This window comes from Apteryx mantelli, chromosome 17 (assembly GCF_036417845.1).
Source record: "Apteryx mantelli isolate bAptMan1 chromosome 17, bAptMan1.hap1, whole genome shotgun sequence".
In the NCBI taxonomy this organism is placed as follows: domain Eukaryota; kingdom Metazoa; phylum Chordata; class Aves; order Apterygiformes; family Apterygidae; genus Apteryx; species Apteryx mantelli.
Window position 1 is genome coordinate 7,355,648 of NC_089994.1, and position 16,952 is coordinate 7,372,599.

At 47.1% G+C, this 16,952-nt stretch overlaps 1 protein-coding gene across 3 annotated transcripts in view; it reads left to right on the forward strand.

The window, feature by feature from the left end:
* LIMK2 (LIM domain kinase 2) overlaps nucleotides 1-16,793 on the forward strand; it is a 33,333-nt gene extending 16,540 nt beyond the window's left edge. For all 3 annotated transcript variants that reach the window (XM_067306762.1, XM_067306764.1, XM_067306763.1), the window contains 14 exons: nucleotides 1,162-1,297; nucleotides 2,557-2,666; nucleotides 2,931-3,119; nucleotides 3,600-3,705; nucleotides 4,609-4,805; nucleotides 5,520-5,706; nucleotides 8,169-8,255; nucleotides 9,021-9,152; nucleotides 9,438-9,494; nucleotides 9,683-9,748; nucleotides 10,586-10,760; nucleotides 12,238-12,293; nucleotides 14,059-14,216; nucleotides 14,796-16,793. In XM_067306762.1, coding sequence (XP_067162863.1) covers nucleotides 1,162-1,297; nucleotides 2,557-2,666; nucleotides 2,931-3,119; nucleotides 3,600-3,705; nucleotides 4,609-4,805; nucleotides 5,520-5,706; nucleotides 8,169-8,255; nucleotides 9,021-9,152; nucleotides 9,438-9,494; nucleotides 9,683-9,748; nucleotides 10,586-10,760; nucleotides 12,238-12,293; nucleotides 14,059-14,216; nucleotides 14,796-14,952 — 1,813 coding nt within the window. In that variant the 3' untranslated portion in view covers nucleotides 14,953-16,793. The remainder of the gene's footprint in view (nucleotides 1-1,161; nucleotides 1,298-2,556; nucleotides 2,667-2,930; nucleotides 3,120-3,599; nucleotides 3,706-4,608; nucleotides 4,806-5,519; nucleotides 5,707-8,168; nucleotides 8,256-9,020; nucleotides 9,153-9,437; nucleotides 9,495-9,682; nucleotides 9,749-10,585; nucleotides 10,761-12,237; nucleotides 12,294-14,058; nucleotides 14,217-14,795) is intronic.
* Nucleotides 16,794-16,952: the final 159 nt, after the last annotated feature.

Sequence of the window (16,952 nt, forward strand, 5' to 3'; positions counted from 1 at the left end):
CTGCCCAGGGCTAGTGGAACGATCTGTAGTGATGCAACTGCCAAGGGAGTGTAGTCCTGTCTGTGCCTTATCTCTCTATTAAGTCACACCTCTGTGGCAAACCTGAAGAAGGTAAACTCCCCTGCCCAGTGTGTCCTGTTAAGGTGGGGTGATGTGTGTCCAGGAAGCCTGAAGATCTGGGTTCTGCTTTTGACTTGCTAAAATGGTATCTGCAATAGCATTGCTGCATCTCTTCCCTTGCTTTTTGTAGATAAAGGATTAATAATGGTTGATTGTTGAAAAGAGGACTGACACTGATGTCTGAAGGGTTTTGAGACTCCCTTTCTGAAGTTAGAGAAGTACTTGGGTGTGTTTTGGTTGGCTGGTTGATTGGTTGTTTTTTGTGTATGTGTGTGCGCACGCTCTGTCCTGAGCAGAAGGAGGAGGAGAGAAATTGATGGAGAGAGGTGGGAGACTTTCATCACAGTTAAATGATGGATGAATTAAGTATGTGGAGCTGTAAGGGCGAGCTGCTTTGAAAGCTCTCCCTCAAAAAAAAAATGTTGCAGCTGACCTTTTGGGAGAGGACTACCTATAGAAAACTAGAGGGGCTTTCCCTAAAGGCTGGTGCAAAACTGGCTTTGCCTTGCATAGGGAAGTGGATCCAGCTTCTCTGTTGTTCTCCCTCCTAAAGTGGCTGAGGAGTCGGGTGCTCTGACACAAGATGGCATGATGCTACAGAAACACGAAGTAGAAAGGTAGGGAAGCTGTCCATGTGCTGGACAACTCTGCAAATGGAAGCTTGCATCCTCAAAGAAAGAAGGAGAAAGCAGAGGTGGGTCTTGCCATTTGCAAAGAGAAACAAAATTTTTAAGGCAAGGTAATACTTTAAACCAACTGATGTGTTTTAAGAAATGAGTGAGACCTATTTGAAACTTCTTATGTCTGAAAACTTGTCTTTTCCAACTGCGTTGGCTGATACCACCTCTCCTTACAAACCCTGGTTTTGGTGCCAGTCTTTGGTTGAAAACGCATTGGCAAATGGATTTGGTAAATCTGTAACTAGAACAGCTCGGGGCAAGCTGCGGCTGAAATGTCGGTTTTGTCCATGCGTGAGAGAACCTTTTCTGTTGGTTTGTGACTTGTTGCTAACTGGAACCTTGTTCCTTTGTTTCCTTCAAGGTGCTCTGAATGTCAGGATCCCCTCACTAACTGGTACTATGAGAAAGACGGGAAGCTGTACTGTCACAAAGACTACTGGGGGAAGTTTGGGGAATCTTGCCATGGCTGCTCTCTGCTGATGACTGGACCCGTGATGGTAAGGACTCTGACATGCTTGCCCTCAATTCCTTGTCCTCAGCTGGGAGTTCTCCTAGATATTCAGATAACCAAATAAACTCATGTTAATATTCTACTTGCTACTCAGCTTTTGTGTAACAGATTAAAAATTAGCCTTTTTTGTCCACCTTTGAGGTATAGATTTATTTTGAATGGTGACAGCTCTTAAAGGAGGGAGTTGTGAGGATATACAAGTGATGGGAGTATGGCCCTGAAATGCACAAGCATGAGAAGTAGGAAGGTGACTGAGGGGACTTCTGTTCAGCTTCTGTAGCACAGTGCCTCGCCCCTCCATGCGGTGGTTCTCTATCACACTGTGGAGTCCTCCCTCAGCTCAGGAGAAGCAGCAGTGCTGGTTCTGGCTTTGGGGAAGGTTGCCATCCAAGTCCCATCTGGGCTATGGCCACAGTGGCTTTCCAGCCAGAATTGTCTTGAAGTAGTGTTAGTCCTGCTTGCTTGAAGCATTGATTTCCACCTGCACAAATGGGGTTCACCTGAATGTTCCCCTCCTTGCCAAAAACTTAACCTTTAAAACTGTCAAGAATGAAAGTAACCATTATTTTTCCAGGGCCTAAATAAAAGCAGCATGGTACTCAGTAACAGGTTTGCTACCTCAAAGGGAAGTACTGAGAAGAGCACAGACAATTTCTCATTGCCTGTGGAAGTCTTTACAAAATACTGTCAATAGGGGAAGTTTTTGCAAGGACAGCAACAGACCAGATCAATGAATCAAAATGTTCTTTAAAGGTATTCTATTGCCTCAGTTTTAGGGGGTTTGTTTGTTTGTTTGTTTGTTTTCCTGTCAGCTGGCTGGTAAAGTATCTGAATTTGTACCTTGCCTGTCTGCCAAAAAAAAAAAGAAAAAAAGCCCTTTCAGCTTTACTGATTCAGGCATAACATTAGTTATTGTGCCAAGAGCAACTGAACAGGAAGGTTTAATATCTTGTTTACTAAGCTGCAGCAGAGCAGTATTTTTGATAGTTGAGCAGCTGCCAAATATAGCAAAGGTTCCTGGGGCACAAGCTTTGCTTCACATGTTGATGTTTGTTTCAGAGAAGTTTTGTGACCAAGGTGCCAAGGATGGGGTTCAGGAAGGGTAGACCGGGCTAATATTACTCTCCAGTAAAAAGCTGCTACTTGGCCTTGATCTGGATGAACACGCTCATGAGAGGAAAGCTCTATCTGCATCCCCTGATGGATTTTTGCCCTACTAAGCTGCTTCCTTTTCTGTCTGTGTAGGTGGCAGGCGAATACAAGTATCATCCCGAGTGCTTTGCTTGTATGAGCTGCAAAGTGATCATTGAAGATGGGGACACTTACGCACTCGTGCAACATTCCAGTCTCTACTGGTAAGATGCAGCTCTACACTTTGTCACTGAAAATTTGTGTTGCACCTGGCTGTATGTATAAGCCGCATTCCCCAGTCTGTCAGCTGGCTCAGGGTGGTTTGGTTTAATGCTACAATAAGGAACTCTAGGAAGCTCCCTTTGGTGGAGGGAGGAGGGGAGTAAGCACTAAAAATTACAGCTTAGGGTCAACAAGAGAACTTAGATGTGTGGGTTTGGCAGGGAGAGATGGGACACTGCCACGGTGACTTTCTTTGCTTCTTTTAGTGGAAAATGCCATAACCAGATTGTGCTGACACCGATGATAGAAAAACACTCAACTGAGTCTCTGCGTGAGCAGCTGCCCTATACACTGACCCTCATCTCCATGCCGGCAGCCACTGATGGCAAGAGGGGGTTCTCTGTGTCTGTTGAAGGTGGCTGCTCCAGCTATGCCACTGGAGTCCAGGTGAAAGAGTGAGTACAACAAGGCTGCGTGCTAGGCACATCCCTCTCTGCAGAGGGAGCTGGTAAAACTTCCACTTCTGCTGCTCTCTTGCCAGCTGCTTTAACTGCTATGGGAATCTGTCTCAGTGCAACAGGAGCATACAGAAGCTAATAGCCATCTGTGTTTGGTCTCCATTTTGCTCTTGCAGTGACTTTAAAAGGTAGCTTTTTTTTCTTGGTGATGTCTCCTTCAATGAACATGTAACATTTGGGGAATTGTAATGAACTAGCGATTTTTCCCATTGGGCAAATGAAAAGTCCTCCCCAAACCAGCTCAGGCCTAACCACTTGCTCTAATGGTAGCTCACTTGGTAGTCTTGGTAGATTAGCATTGCTTTATTTCAAAATACCAGTAGGAAAGGAAGCATCAGAGACCAAATGGTCTTCAAGAAAACAGGCTAAACTGACTTTTTCCCCCCATTTCTTTTTCCCCCTTTTCCCCATGTTTAGAGTTAACAGGATGCACATCAGCCCAGATGTCCGGAATGCCATCCACCCTGCGGATCGTATCCTGGAGATTAACGGAGCTCCTATTCGTACATTACAGGTGGAGGAGGTGGGTAGAATTCTGTCCTGAAGCATCCTTCTCATTTGCCTTTGTACAATTTTTCTGTCTCTTGGCACTGTTCTCTCACCATACATACAGTGTCTGTGTGTAGATGCATAGTTTCTTGTGTTCATTTCTACTGCTAGTATAAAGATAAGCTTTGCTACCCCTTCCAGTTGAGGAGGGAAATGTAGCAGATGGAAAGGCAGTTAGGATGCAGTTCTGAACTCATGGCACTCAAAGGTGAAGGAAGGTGATAAGGAAAGTGTAGAGCTCTGACATCTAAGAACAGAGGGGCTGTGAAGACTATCTGTGTATTGCCAGCAAAGTCTGCTGCTCTGATCCCTTTAGAGGCAACTGTGAATAGACAGAGGCTCAGCTGACCCTAGGGATGAGTTTCACATTGCAAAAAAATGTATTTGGTGTCTGTATTTTCAAGTAAATGCTTTATATAGATATCAAGTGATGCTGAGATGGTATAGTGAAACCTCCATTATCTTCACTACACAAGGTTTTTATTTACTGTTGGTGTTGAGGAGGATGTCAGGAGCACAGCAGATGTCTCTCAGATAAATCTCTGTGTAGCTTAATGATTCTTTTGCAAAGTTATTTTTTCCAGTACTGTTCAGGATGGAAATTTCTGTAGTTTTGGCCACTTCTCAGAAAAAAGGGTTTGGTCTCTTGTAGCTGACCAGAACAGAAGAGGATCTGGATAGGATGAGGAACTTCTGTGTAGCTAGCTTGACTTGTCTGGTAGACAGCTGTGGTGTGCGCAACTAAACCACAACTATGGAGTGATCTCACTGAACTTGCTACTCTGAATCCTGAGGGGCATTCTGCTGTGTCTCCTATCTGTTGTCTTTCATGTTCCTCCTATTTTTGCTATCATCTTGTCCTTTGGTTTGATTTCAGGTGGAGGACTTGATTCGCAAGACAAGCCAGACGCTTCAACTGCTGATAGAGCATGACCCTGTCTCACAGCGCTTAGACAGGCTCCGTTTGGACACCCGGCTTCCCACCCACATAAAACCTCCCATCTCCCCCCGCTCCATCTCTCCACTGGACCTCAAGGAGAACCTGGAAGGAACGCTCCGCCGGCGCTCCCTCAGGTAGAGACTTGGAAGTGCTGCCTCTGACCTAGCTTGGCTTGGACCTGTGCTACCTGGCTAGGCTGCTCTGTGCCTGGGCCCTGTGATTGCAAATGACTGCAGAGACAGGACTAATCTGTGGTATGAACCACTGGCAAAGAGGTGGAGAGCTCTTGGTCCTGCTGTTGTCATGTATGCTCTCCCTTCCCTTCCAGGCTGGCAATCTTTCATTAATAAAAATAAGGACCTCTACTTTTAAGCTAGAAAAACTGCTTAGTTTTATAGCTAGAAAAAGGAAAGGTCAGATTTTTACCATCCTTAAATGGCTGGGGGAAGATGTGTTCTTTATGGGAGTATGACTGAGAGCTGGGAATTCAGCTTTGGGAAAAATCTTGTCTTACACCAGGGCCCTCAGTTGATCACTCAGTCATTTCACAATATTTTAATTTTTGTTTAGAGCTAGCAAGAGCTGCCTCTTCACAGCTGCTTCCTTCTCAGGAACTCCCCCTCTGACTGACAGGGCAGAAGATGTGTTGTTGTTAGGCAGCTCTGGCTTGGAAGCTACTGGGGATTTGTAAAGAGCTTCCATGGTGCTGGGAGAGTGTCTGGCTTTTGAGATATGAAGAATACTGAAGCACCTCTGGAAACTGGTTCCTTAGGAGCTAATGATAATATATGTTGAACCAAAAGCTTCCTAGCAGCTTCCCTGATCTTCCTGTCTCCTTTGCTTTCTAGGCGAAGTAACAGCATTTCTAAGTCTCCTGGCCCCAGTTCTCCAAAGGAACCACTCCTTCTGAGTCGTGACATCAGTCGCTCTGAATCCCTACGTTCCTCTTCTAGCTGCTCCCAGCAGATCTTCCGGCCCTGCGACCTGATTCATGGCGAAGTACTAGGAAAAGGATTTTTTGGGCAAGCAATCAAGGTGAGGGAGCTCCCCAGACATTGATTGCACCACCGGTGTTTGCGTATCGCAGGAAGCTTTGCCACTGTCTCAGTGGCCTTTCATTGCCCGGCTGATAGTTATCAGTTTGGGAACTCACCTGGTTCACTCAGTGAGATCCATTTCTCTGGCTCGTTTCCTGTCCCTGAGCGACTCTGGCAGTAGATGGGTTTGACTGTCCCTTTTGAATGCCAGTCTTGCCCATGCACACCAGTTTCCTGGGTTAGATTTAGAGCTCCAGAGTGCCTGTGTCGCAGCCACCATCCGGGTGAGGTGGGGGTAACGGGAAACTTGCTCTTACAAGAATCTTTCTTACGAAGAGGTGCATTTGACTCCTCAGTTCAGCACTTCTCACTGCCCTTAGTGTGGGATCAGCCTGACATTCAGGAGTGTGTGGAGGATGTAGTGACCATTTCTGAACACCCAGCAGAGCCTAAATGGGTTTGTCAATATGGTGGTAGCTGTCAGGGCTTGCATGACCCTCAGAATTAAAATCTCCTTTAATAACAGTTCTGCTGTCTTGTATTTAAACACTCTTGTCTTGACTGAGAGTGCTTCAGGAGCTCTTATCCTGGCATCTCTCATAGCATCAGGGAGCAGCTTCCTCTGCCTTACCAAAGGTGATGTGAGCTCTTCTGATTGCCATTTGCCATGCTATGGGACTTCTCTCCTCATACCTGCGTAAACTTCAGGTGTCCAGCCACCATATCCATCTCATGCTTCCATGAGAGTTGGTGAGACAGTACTACAAACCTGATGCTTTTGATCTATACTAATGAGCATATTTCTCTTCTCCTCTGCTCATAGAGAAATAGCAGGTCCAGGTAAGCAGAACCTTTCCTCTGTCGCATGCTTTTGTCATCCGTCAACTGTGCGCTCACACAGTTAATGGCACAAAGGCATTTCTTTTCCACTCAAATTGCCTGATAGCCATTCTTTTCTGGTGCATGCTCTAGGAGTTAAAATCCCCCTCTTGGGGTTCAATGGCACTTATTTCAGTTTTGCTGGTATGTCAGCTTAAGAATTACACTTAGCCTTGTCTTGTCTTTGTCTTTTCACTTCCCTTTGGGTATTAGATGTCCCTGGCTTCCATGTTGCTGAAATGTGTAGTGTTCCCTGGCTGACTATTTAAATTTGGATGCTTCATTCCAGACAGGAGCAGAAGAATATCGTACTCTTGCTTCTCTTGTGTTATTCTGTCATTCCATGCATTGATATTCCACCTTGCTAAATCCAATGGTTCCAAACAGCACTAAAATGCCACAATATTTGCAAGTGCTCACCAGTTTCCTAAATACCATAACTTGGTCCTGTGTTCTGAGTTGCCAATCTGGAGGTTTTCTGAAAGGCTTTTTATTTTAAAAGGTGTGGAGCAAAAAGAAATGACAACTTTCTTGAGCTTCAGATTGAATGTTTTTGATGCAACAAGTTTTGTATCTGGTCAGAATAGTTCCCTTCTGTTCCTAGAGAGAAGGTGCTTGTTTAATTATCCAAGGATCCTAGGTAGACTGAGCTGTCCAAGCTAAACAAATTAAGGGGGAGAGGATTTCCAGGAAAACCTGCTCATCAGAATTTGGCCTCTTTACCTTGCTTCCATAGGGTGTGGGAGCGAGGAGAGATCTGGTTAAAAGAAGCCTCCAGAACACAGCAAAATGCCAGGAACCGATTGGATAAGGGCAAACAGCTCTTAAGGAACCAGAAATGCTTTCATGTTTACCAGCCAGAAAGTATATTGTCTGATGTTTAGGGTGGATTCCTGGGTGTTGGCCACCATTCTGGGACCTTCCTTGCAGGTAGCAATACACTACTCCCAAGGAGCATGGAAAGACAACTGCTTCCTGCCTTAACTGAATAGCCTGTGCATCCCAGCTCAGCTTGCACAAGAGTCAGTTTGAGAAGCTTATCAGAAGCTAGTGGGCTCCAGAGTCCCCATGGCACTGAAGCACATGTAAATGTAGTTCTGGGTTGTTTGGTTTGATTTCTAATGCAAATGAACGTTGGTGCCTCCGCTGATACAGAACATAACTGTTAAGGTCTGTGTACAAAATGTGAGCATCATGCTGGGCAAACCCCTTCTATAAGGGAACTCGAGGCTTGCACAAGTATGGAACTGATGCCTTCAGAGGCTTCGGCCTGTGTGCATGCTCAGCCCTGTGCTACCTAAAATGGAGCCTTCAGCTCTGGTTCTTGGGATGCTGCTGATCTCCTGGTATGACTTTCTGTCAGCTTTAGGTAGTTTTTGTCTCACTTACAGATTCTTTGCTGAATTCTGAAAGGAGAAACTTTATGTTGTTTTCTGCAGCTCCCTGGGCTCTGAATTTTCTCCCATCTACATCCCTCTCTGGATGGAGGGAGATGTTACCCTCTTTTTCAGAAGAACTGCAAGAGCATTGGAGCTATATATTTGAGACCTTCCCTGTATTTGTGCTGTCTGTTTCCACCAGGTTACTCACAAAGCAACAGGAAAGGTGATGGTGATGAAGGAGCTGATTCGCTGTGATGAGGAAACACAGAAGACTTTCTTGACAGAGGTATGAGCAAGATTTCAAGAAGTTTCTGAGCTAATAGTGTGGTGTTACTTTCTTCCCTCTCTTCTCCAGTGGGAGAGTGATAATGCCAGCACTCTGGCAGGAATCAGGCAGCGAGGAGGGAGATGTCGTGCTGGGAAAAGTCTGACTCTAGCTAAATGTTTGCTGCAGTGAAATGTGACTCACCTAAACTGAACAGTAGACATGGCATCAGCTCCCAGTTCATTAATTTTTCAATGATAAAAGCATTCTGAGTCTAAGGCAAATTGAGTTGTGAGAATATATGCAGGATTTATCCCTTGAGCCTTATGCACAAATACAAATGGTGAGGGCCAATATCCATGCAATGTTTAAGACTCCTGCTGTAATTAAGCTAAACCATTTTCTTGGTGGCCACTTACCATGTTTATTGAAGTCAGATTTAGCTTAAAGGGATCCCTAAGCACCCAGTGCTGCTCTTCTGGCCCTGACACATGCAGTACGGAACAGCTGGGTGCCCTGGAGAGCAGTCATCTCTTAAAAGTTGGCCAAACCTAAGGGCTGTCTCCTTAAAGTCTAAGATCAGGCTAATCACACAATATGGAAATGAAGAGGCAACAGATAATCGACTGCCTTAAGGTTGAGGTTTGAGTGCACTCTGTGATCCCTGGAGGTGACTTCCAGGACTGGAGTGCTCTCCTCTGGGGCAGGAGCAGTATGAATATCACCACAGATTTGTCAGGACTTGTTCCATTCTCTTCTTTGGGGCTGGATATCTCTGCTTTCTAGGTGAAAGTGATGCGCAGCCTGGATCACCCCAATGTGCTGAAGTTCATTGGAGTACTGTACAAGGACAAGAAGCTGAATCTCCTCACCGAGTACATCGAGGGGGGCACCCTGAAGGACTTCCTCCGCAATGCGGTGAGTGTGTACTGAGAGGGAGTCTGGTAGACCTCTACTCCTCTGGGATGAGGTTGTCACTGCGTTGTGGTCATGTCTACCTTATGGTGTTTGTTGCTAGTTTTCTCCTGTGGAGCTTCATGGAAAAGCTTCTCCTAGCTATAGGGGGCCTGGAGCATGGAAGTGCTGCCTTCTTGGGGCTGTATCATCTCTCTCTGACTGCTGTAAGAGTCTCTGCTGAGAAGGAATAGCTGTCACTACCTGGCTGGTAAGATATTCCCTGACTGTTGAGGACTTGTCTTTCAGGACCCATTTCCCTGGCAGCAGAAGGTCAGCTTTGCCAAAGGAATTGCCTCTGGAATGGTGAGTCAGACTGCCCCTTCTGTCACGCAGCAAACCTCCAGGGTCAGGGTTAGCTGCTTCAGCAGTGTGGTGTATGAGGGCTTGCGGATGTTGCCTGGCTGCTAGGAACTGGGTTTGTGCTGAAGGCTGTAAATGTGAAGGTGTTTGTCTGGGACCCCCTGACGCTGAGTTCTCTCCTTCTGTTCCAGGCCTACTTGCACTCCATGTGCATCATTCACAGAGACCTGAATTCACACAATTGCCTAATCAAGTTGGTGAGCTACACCTCTCTTCCCCACAGCATGCTGCTTCCCTCCTCATCCTCTTCCTTCTCTGGTTTTCTCCACGTGATGTTCAGTTTGGAGCCCTCTCTTGTCAGGATGTGGAACTGATCTCAGGGGGCCTTTTAACTACAGAGCTTCGTCTTCACATAGGATATTCCAATTTGATCTTGCTTTCACCATTTCTTCATCCTGCTCTCTCACCTTCTCTCCTGTGGTAGCATCTCCTGTTAACAGGCATATTATGAGAATTAGATCAGCTATATTCCTTATCTCAACTCTGAACCATTCTCTACAGCTGATTCTGTTCTTTTAACCACTTGCTGACTCTTTTACTGCCACTCAGGATTCAGAAAAATGTGTGGGTGTGTGTGCACTTGTGCGTGCTCCCTCTTTTTGAAGTGCTAGGTCACAAGATTTTTGTGTAGCTTCATTCCCTCAAGCCCTGCCTCTGGTCACTTGGCTGGAATATGAGATTGGTATCTAGGCTTCAGATGACCCAGCTCAAAGTCTCGGTTAATTTCTGGCCAGGTAGAATAGGAGGTCTGAAAAGAAAAGTCCAAGCTTGCTCTGGCAAGTGTAGCCAAATTAATGGGATTAGTGTTGATGACCACACAGGAGGAAATTAGACAACAAAGAAAGGAAATGACAAGTTGGGATTGTGAATTGGGTGTCCTACACCTGTCCAGATGGCTTGCTGTACTCATCTGGCTGCAAGAAACCTTGCCGGTAGCCCTGTTAGTATAGTCAGTAGTGAACAGGAGTTGCAGCCTTTTTGCTCCTGAAAGGAACCGAGAGGAACCAGTGGCTTGTACTAAATCCCTTGTGTAGGATAAGACGGTGGTGGTGGCTGACTTCGGTCTGTCTCGGCTGATTGTGGAGGAGAGGAAAAAGCCCACCTTGGAGAAGCCTTCTGCCAAGAAGCGAACGCTGCGCAAGAGTGACAGGAAAAAGCGCTACACAGTGGTTGGGAACCCGTACTGGATGGCCCCAGAGATGTTAAATGGTAAGATACTGATACCAGATGCAGATGAGGAGCCAGCCTGTGACAAGGTATAGGGATGACAGGATTACTGAAAGCTCCTATCCCTTATTAACAGTCAAACCTATTAGAACATATGGTTTTAGACCTGCTAATAGGTGAGCTTATTTGTACGCAGAAGTGCCCCAGCTGCACTTCCTCTTGCTGTACCTGCCCTGATAAGCCTTTGTACCAGCAGAGTCAATCTTCCTAGCAGGCAGCAGGACTCCGCAGGAGAGCAACAGACCTAAACTTGCTATGGCCCAGGTAGACCTAAAATTGTTATGGTCCAGGGAAGAAAAAGAGGCTTGAAACAAGACTGAACCTGAAATCAATTTCTGTAATAGCCTTGTGCTTTATGACTGCGCTTTGTGAGGCAGGGAGTTATTGAACTCCAGGATGAGGGTTACGTGTACTGTTGCATAGATCCAGGGAGAAGCCATCTGCTACCAGGTTTGCTGGAGCCTCAGGGTCAGGGGTGTCTAAGGGCACTGGAAATCTATTTTTGGCATGTGACAATCAATTGCGTTAGGGATGAACCATGTCCCTTAGGGGAAAAACTGCCTCTGCAGGAGTTGAGGCAAGGGTGAAACACAATGGGCACAATTTTCTCCTAATGAGCAGGTCTTCTGACAAGGCTGGGCAGTTGGGCTGGCTGTGACATTGCCTAATTGGTTAGACATAGTCCACCAGGGAAGGGAGGACATGGATCTTCTCCCCCATACTCAACCCTTCTCTGTGTTGCTTGCTTGTATGCTGCTCCATTCTTCTTCTCTCAAGGCCTGCAGGCCCTGCTGGAGTCTGAGCCTGCTTCTCAGAGGCTGCCTCAGACCTGGCATTTGTCAGAACAGCAAGAGTGCAGTCTGACATCACCTCTCAAGACAAGGCTGTTTACCAGATTCACTGCTCTGTGCTCTTAGCAGTTATTCCAGTATTGGCTGGGGAGGGGGGAGTGTCTGCAAATGGAGAATAGCCTGCAGGAGCCAGTCTGCTTTCCCAGATTCAAAGTGCTGCTAGTGTGTAATTTATTACCTCTGCAGTCACTGCAGCAGGGACTGGGCACTCGCTGACTGCCAGGGAAGCTGAACAACAACTCAAGTGCGCTGTAGAGAGGCACCAGAACAGCAATCAATGGAACAGGGCAAAAGCTTTCCAGAGGTGTCCTTGGAATTTGCTCAAACCTCTGACACATGAGGCTTTCCCATGTAGAAGTAAGAAGCAGGGTTAAAATATGTGGTGGTCGTGTGTGCGAAGAAGCAGTTGGTATACATGCACCATTTCCCATCCTGGGGCAACTGACCCAGGCCAGATTTAAGTGCTGCTGTATCTTCTGCTCGTAGGGCCCTCAGGGGAATAGGTTTAGTTAAGCTTTGGAGGCCAAGCCTGGGACAATGCTGGCAGGTCCTGGAATAGCTGGATGGGGAACTGTCTCACAGAGCTGCATTTCTTATGTTTCCTGCAGGACAGAGCTATGATGAGACCGTGGATATTTTCTCATTTGGGATTGTTCTCTGTGAGGTAAGGCTTAGGTCATTACGTGGTATCTTTGTGCTTCTCCTTCCCCGTTGTCATCTCCGCCACACATTGTATCTGACAGTTCCCAGTGGCTGGGTCTGCAGCCTGTGACTTAACAGCTCGATTTCCTATTGCCTCAGTAAAAGAACAATCAGCTGTATAATTACCTCAACAGATTCAGAGCCTCCATCCTGGATGGCAGTTGATTTCAAAGAAGTTGAAATGTCTTTGCAGGTTGATTAATGAAGCTTTCACCCTGAAGTCTGTAGGCTTAGGATATCTCTGAGCTGATGCACGATCTTATTGCTGTATCAGGCTTTTCTGTCTGCAGAGCAAAGAACACCCCACCCTTCCTCTGCATTTCTACTGTAGCATACACCTTTTAAAATGAAAATACCTTGTGGCTTTTTAAGGTTGCTATGTGTACAGATAACACAGCAGTTTCAGGAATGTGAGGGGAGACCAGCATGGTTTCTTCCTCCATGCTTGGATGAAGGACATGAAGAAAATATCTGAGTATAAACCTTTGTGGCCTCATCTGGAGCTCTATTTCACACTGGGCCCTCCTCTCAGAGAACGTTGTGGTTGTGAGTGATGGATTTGGGAACTTGAAAAATCTGTATGACAGATTAAAACAACCGTTTCATCTAGAGAAAAGACAAAGGGGTGGTGGCAGATAAGCATTTCCCTTGTCACCAAAATAAAGATGCTAAAAAAGGAAGTAGCATACTCAGAACAGATAAGGAAATAACTCTGCCAAAATACATAATGGTTGTTCTACTGTCTAGTTACAGGACCTGGTTGTCCTGCTGAGTTATTGGCATAGAAAAGCCGGGGTGTTTATAAGTAAGAACACCCTTTTCATGATACCTGATGAGGCTTTAAACCTGATACTTTTCTGCATGTGAGCGACCGTAGTAATGCTGACCTTCTCTGGGTCCAGATTACCCTACAGCTGCCTGCTGAGGGTTCCTTCCCTCTTACTATCCATTGTGTCTGTCTGGCACTTACTTCTGAGCTTTCCTTGATGGCACCTAGTGCCAGAGGTGGTGAGTGCACCTCAGTGGAGTATGTGTTGAGTACTGGGACTTTCTGAGCGCTGGGGCAGGCTCTCTCTGTTCCACCCATCCTTGTCCTCTACCGGCTCTGCAACCCCTGAGCATCTATTATGCTTGTTCTTCTTTCCTCCCTCTCCTTTCTGGCTGTGGGTGGGTTGAGTTTGCTGGTAGCAGAGAGCTCAATTTGTGGTGCTGTTGCCTTCCCAGCATGGTTCACAAGCTCTGTAGGGTAGAGCTTTGCTGGTGATATAGTAAGATTGTGTGGGAGGGGGAGGGAAGGAATGGTGATGCAGGTTGCGTCAGTCACCTGCGATCGGGAGGGGCTGTGTTGTCCCCAGCAGCAGACAGCAGAGTAGCTGACCCAGCAGTTAGCTGCTGTGCAGCTTTTTGGGAGATGCACATTGTTGTGTACCTTCCAGCAGAAAACCCTGGGGAGAAAAAGAAGGTGGCTGGGCCTCCCTCCACCCCAGTAGCCACTTTGCCAGGTCTTGCAAAAATTTCACATGAAGTTTGTCTGTATTCAGTGCCTTGCTTGCTCCATTGTGCAACTAGCCCCACTAGACAGGAGGGACTCATGCAATGCCAATGTTTCTGCTCTTTCCCTTTTGCCCCAATACTTTGAAGAAGCCCCTGCCTGATGCTGGAGTCTCCTGCTTGTTAACTCTCCAGGACTGTTGCGGTACTTAAGCATTCCTCTCTTCTCCCACTAGATCATAGGCCAGGTGTATGCTGATCCGGACTGCCTCCCACGCACACTGGATTTTGGCCTTAATGTCAAGTTGTTCTGGGAGAAGTTTGTTCCTGCTGACTGTCCTCCAGCCTTCTTCCCTCTGGCTGCCATTTGCTGCAGACTGGAACCGGAGAGCAGGTAGGTTTTGGGCAGGAGGACTCTTCTTTGTAAATCTGGAGGATGTGTCCTTACGTCCTTGGTGGAAGGACTGCTCAGCACAGAGGATGGAAGAGGGTTGTATTCCTACCTTCTGTGGGAATGCTCAGAAGCTTCCATGTGAAGGGAGACTAAGGACTCATCAACTTGGGAGATACCGCTGTCTATGACAGACCTCTGAACCAGCATCTGAGATGGAGATGGTAAAGAGGAAGTGATTCTTCAGTTTCTCATGTGTGAAAAGTAGGGGCAGTCCTTGGCAGCAGGTCTGAAATGCGAATACTTCACATGTGATTTCAGTTGTGAAACGTGTAGCTTCAAAACAGTATTGATGCCAAGTGGGTTCAAAAAGGGCCAGGCCTCCCCGGTCATCCCCTGTAAAAACTGATAACCCCAGATAGATGTGATCTCTGCAGTCTCTGAAACTAAATGGGGAAGGATCACATCCCAGCTCACACCTCTCCGCAGGGGACAGTGGCCTGGATAGACACCCGGCCCAGCTGTTCCAGATGCTGTCCTTCCTCCTCTTCCCCACTCACATCTACTCATTTCTCCTTCTAGGCCCACTTTTTCCAAGCTGGAAGATTGCTTTGAAGCTCTCTCTCTCTTCCTGGGAGAACTGGCCATCCCCCTCCCATCTGAGCTGGAAGAGTTGGACCACAACGTAAGCGTGCAGTACGGACTGAGCCGCGACAAGCTACCTGAAAACACAACCTAGTCAGTCCGTCCTACTGCCTGCACCACTTCTGTGGGAGCTGAGATGAGCGACAGGGAGGGAGATGCACTTCAGCCACTTCCAGGGCATTAATGGGGCACCACGCTGTGTGCCTCTCCCCCCCACATCCAACACACCTGCCCCTCCTCTTGGACCTCCTGATTCACTGTGGATTTGTGGCATGTTTCAGAAGAGAAAAGGGCTGTTTCCTGCTAACTGCACCTAGGAAAGCTGCTCAACACTATTTTTCTGGCTTGAGAAATGTGTTTCTCTGGCCCTTTCAGGCTTCTTTACTGTGGTGCCTTAGAACTTGGCTGCAAGCTGTGAAGCCATCCTGGCCTGTCTGCCAGGGAGGGAATTGCTTTAGGAGACTCCTGGTAAAAAGACCAGCACTTCTGGAACTGCTTCTCCCAGACTGACTACTCTGCTCAGAAAGCTGGGGAAATCAGGCACCCGGCAAAAGACCCCACCAGGACAGTGTGTGTGTTCATGTGTGTGTTTTCCAGAACTGCCTATTGAGATTTTGGCCTCTAGTGCGTGTGTCAGGGGAGGGAGTGAAAGGCCCCAGGAACTGGGCAGCTCTCCTGAAACATCTTGTCTGTGGGGAAGCGTGTATGATTTTTTTTTTGTGGGTTTTTTCTTTCTCTATCTCTGAATACCTCCAAAAGCCTGTCCAGAAACACTAAGGTTGAGCTCTGCTTGCCCCTCCTGATCGTGAACAAGGCAGGCAACAAATGAGCCACTTGAGCATCTTCAGACTCTGAGCCTGCACAATGAGTCTGCCTGCCCAAGGACCTTAATCCAGACGAAAGGATTTGAACCCGAATATGGGGAACTGCACTGGCTGTGAACGTCCCTGGAGAGCTAAGGCTGCTGGAGCCCTTGGCCTGTGGAGATGAGGTGACCGAAAGGGTGGCAGAAGGTGCTCTTCAGAAAGCTGAAGAATCCCACTTGAGGTCTGAAATAGCTCAGACTTCATGTGTGCATGATGGTATAAAGGGGAATGCACCCAAGGTTACTTCAAGGACAGACTTGCTGATGAACAGGAAAGTGCTGGAGATTGTCCCATTCCCCTGGGAGTGGCAGCTGGGGAACTAATAATTCAGTTGCCATTACCTCATCCTTCCCTGCAGGCTGTGTGAGTTACTCCCTTTGAAGGTCCCTTCTTGCTGCTGCTGCAGCACCTGAGCTGATTCTCCAAGCAGAAACTTTCTTCAGGGTCATGCCCTGCTTTTGGGGAGAAGAAAGGGCTGGGAGTCAGCAGGGGCGTTGTCTTCCAGCGCTCACCACCACCTGTTCTGGGGGAGGAGGAGAAATAAGCTACTCCTGCAGTAGCACATGGGGTTGGCAGAACCAAACAAAAAGCTGGCTCAAGTCCTGCTCTTAAGTTCCACAAACCTCGTGGTTTAACTGGATTTTGTGTGCTCCTTTCCTGCCCCCCCTTCAGTATTGAATGGTGGGGAATGGGTGTTACGTCTTTGCTGTTACTTTGATTTCTTCCCCCTACCCATGAATTTAAAGTACTGTGTAAAATGACATGGGATCAGCCATCACCTGACAAAAGGTGTGTGTGTGAGGGGGGTGTTTTTAGTTTGTGTAGTGGTGTTTTAGAAACACTGGGGGCTCCTTGTGCTGTGAGTCAGTGGGGGAGCCTCACTAAACTGGATCCAGTGGATTCAGTATTATTATAGGACTTGCCCTGTCTTTCCGCCTCCCAGGCTGGTTTGTGAGGGGACCCCTGAAGGGGAGAGTCCTGGGTGATGTGTGGGTGGGGTTTATGAACTGTGATTTGCACAGCTCCATGTTCTAACTAAATTAAAAGCAATAAACTTATGCTATGGAAACACTGTGTTGTCTTTGTGGTACATAAAGGAGGAAGTTGTAGCTTTCTTGAGGTTTCTAGTGCTGTCACAAAACAGTAACATCAGAGCTGCAGAGATCAGCTATGATCCAAGAACTCACTTTTTTGAGCCAAAGGGCTGCCACCTTTACAGGACTGCACA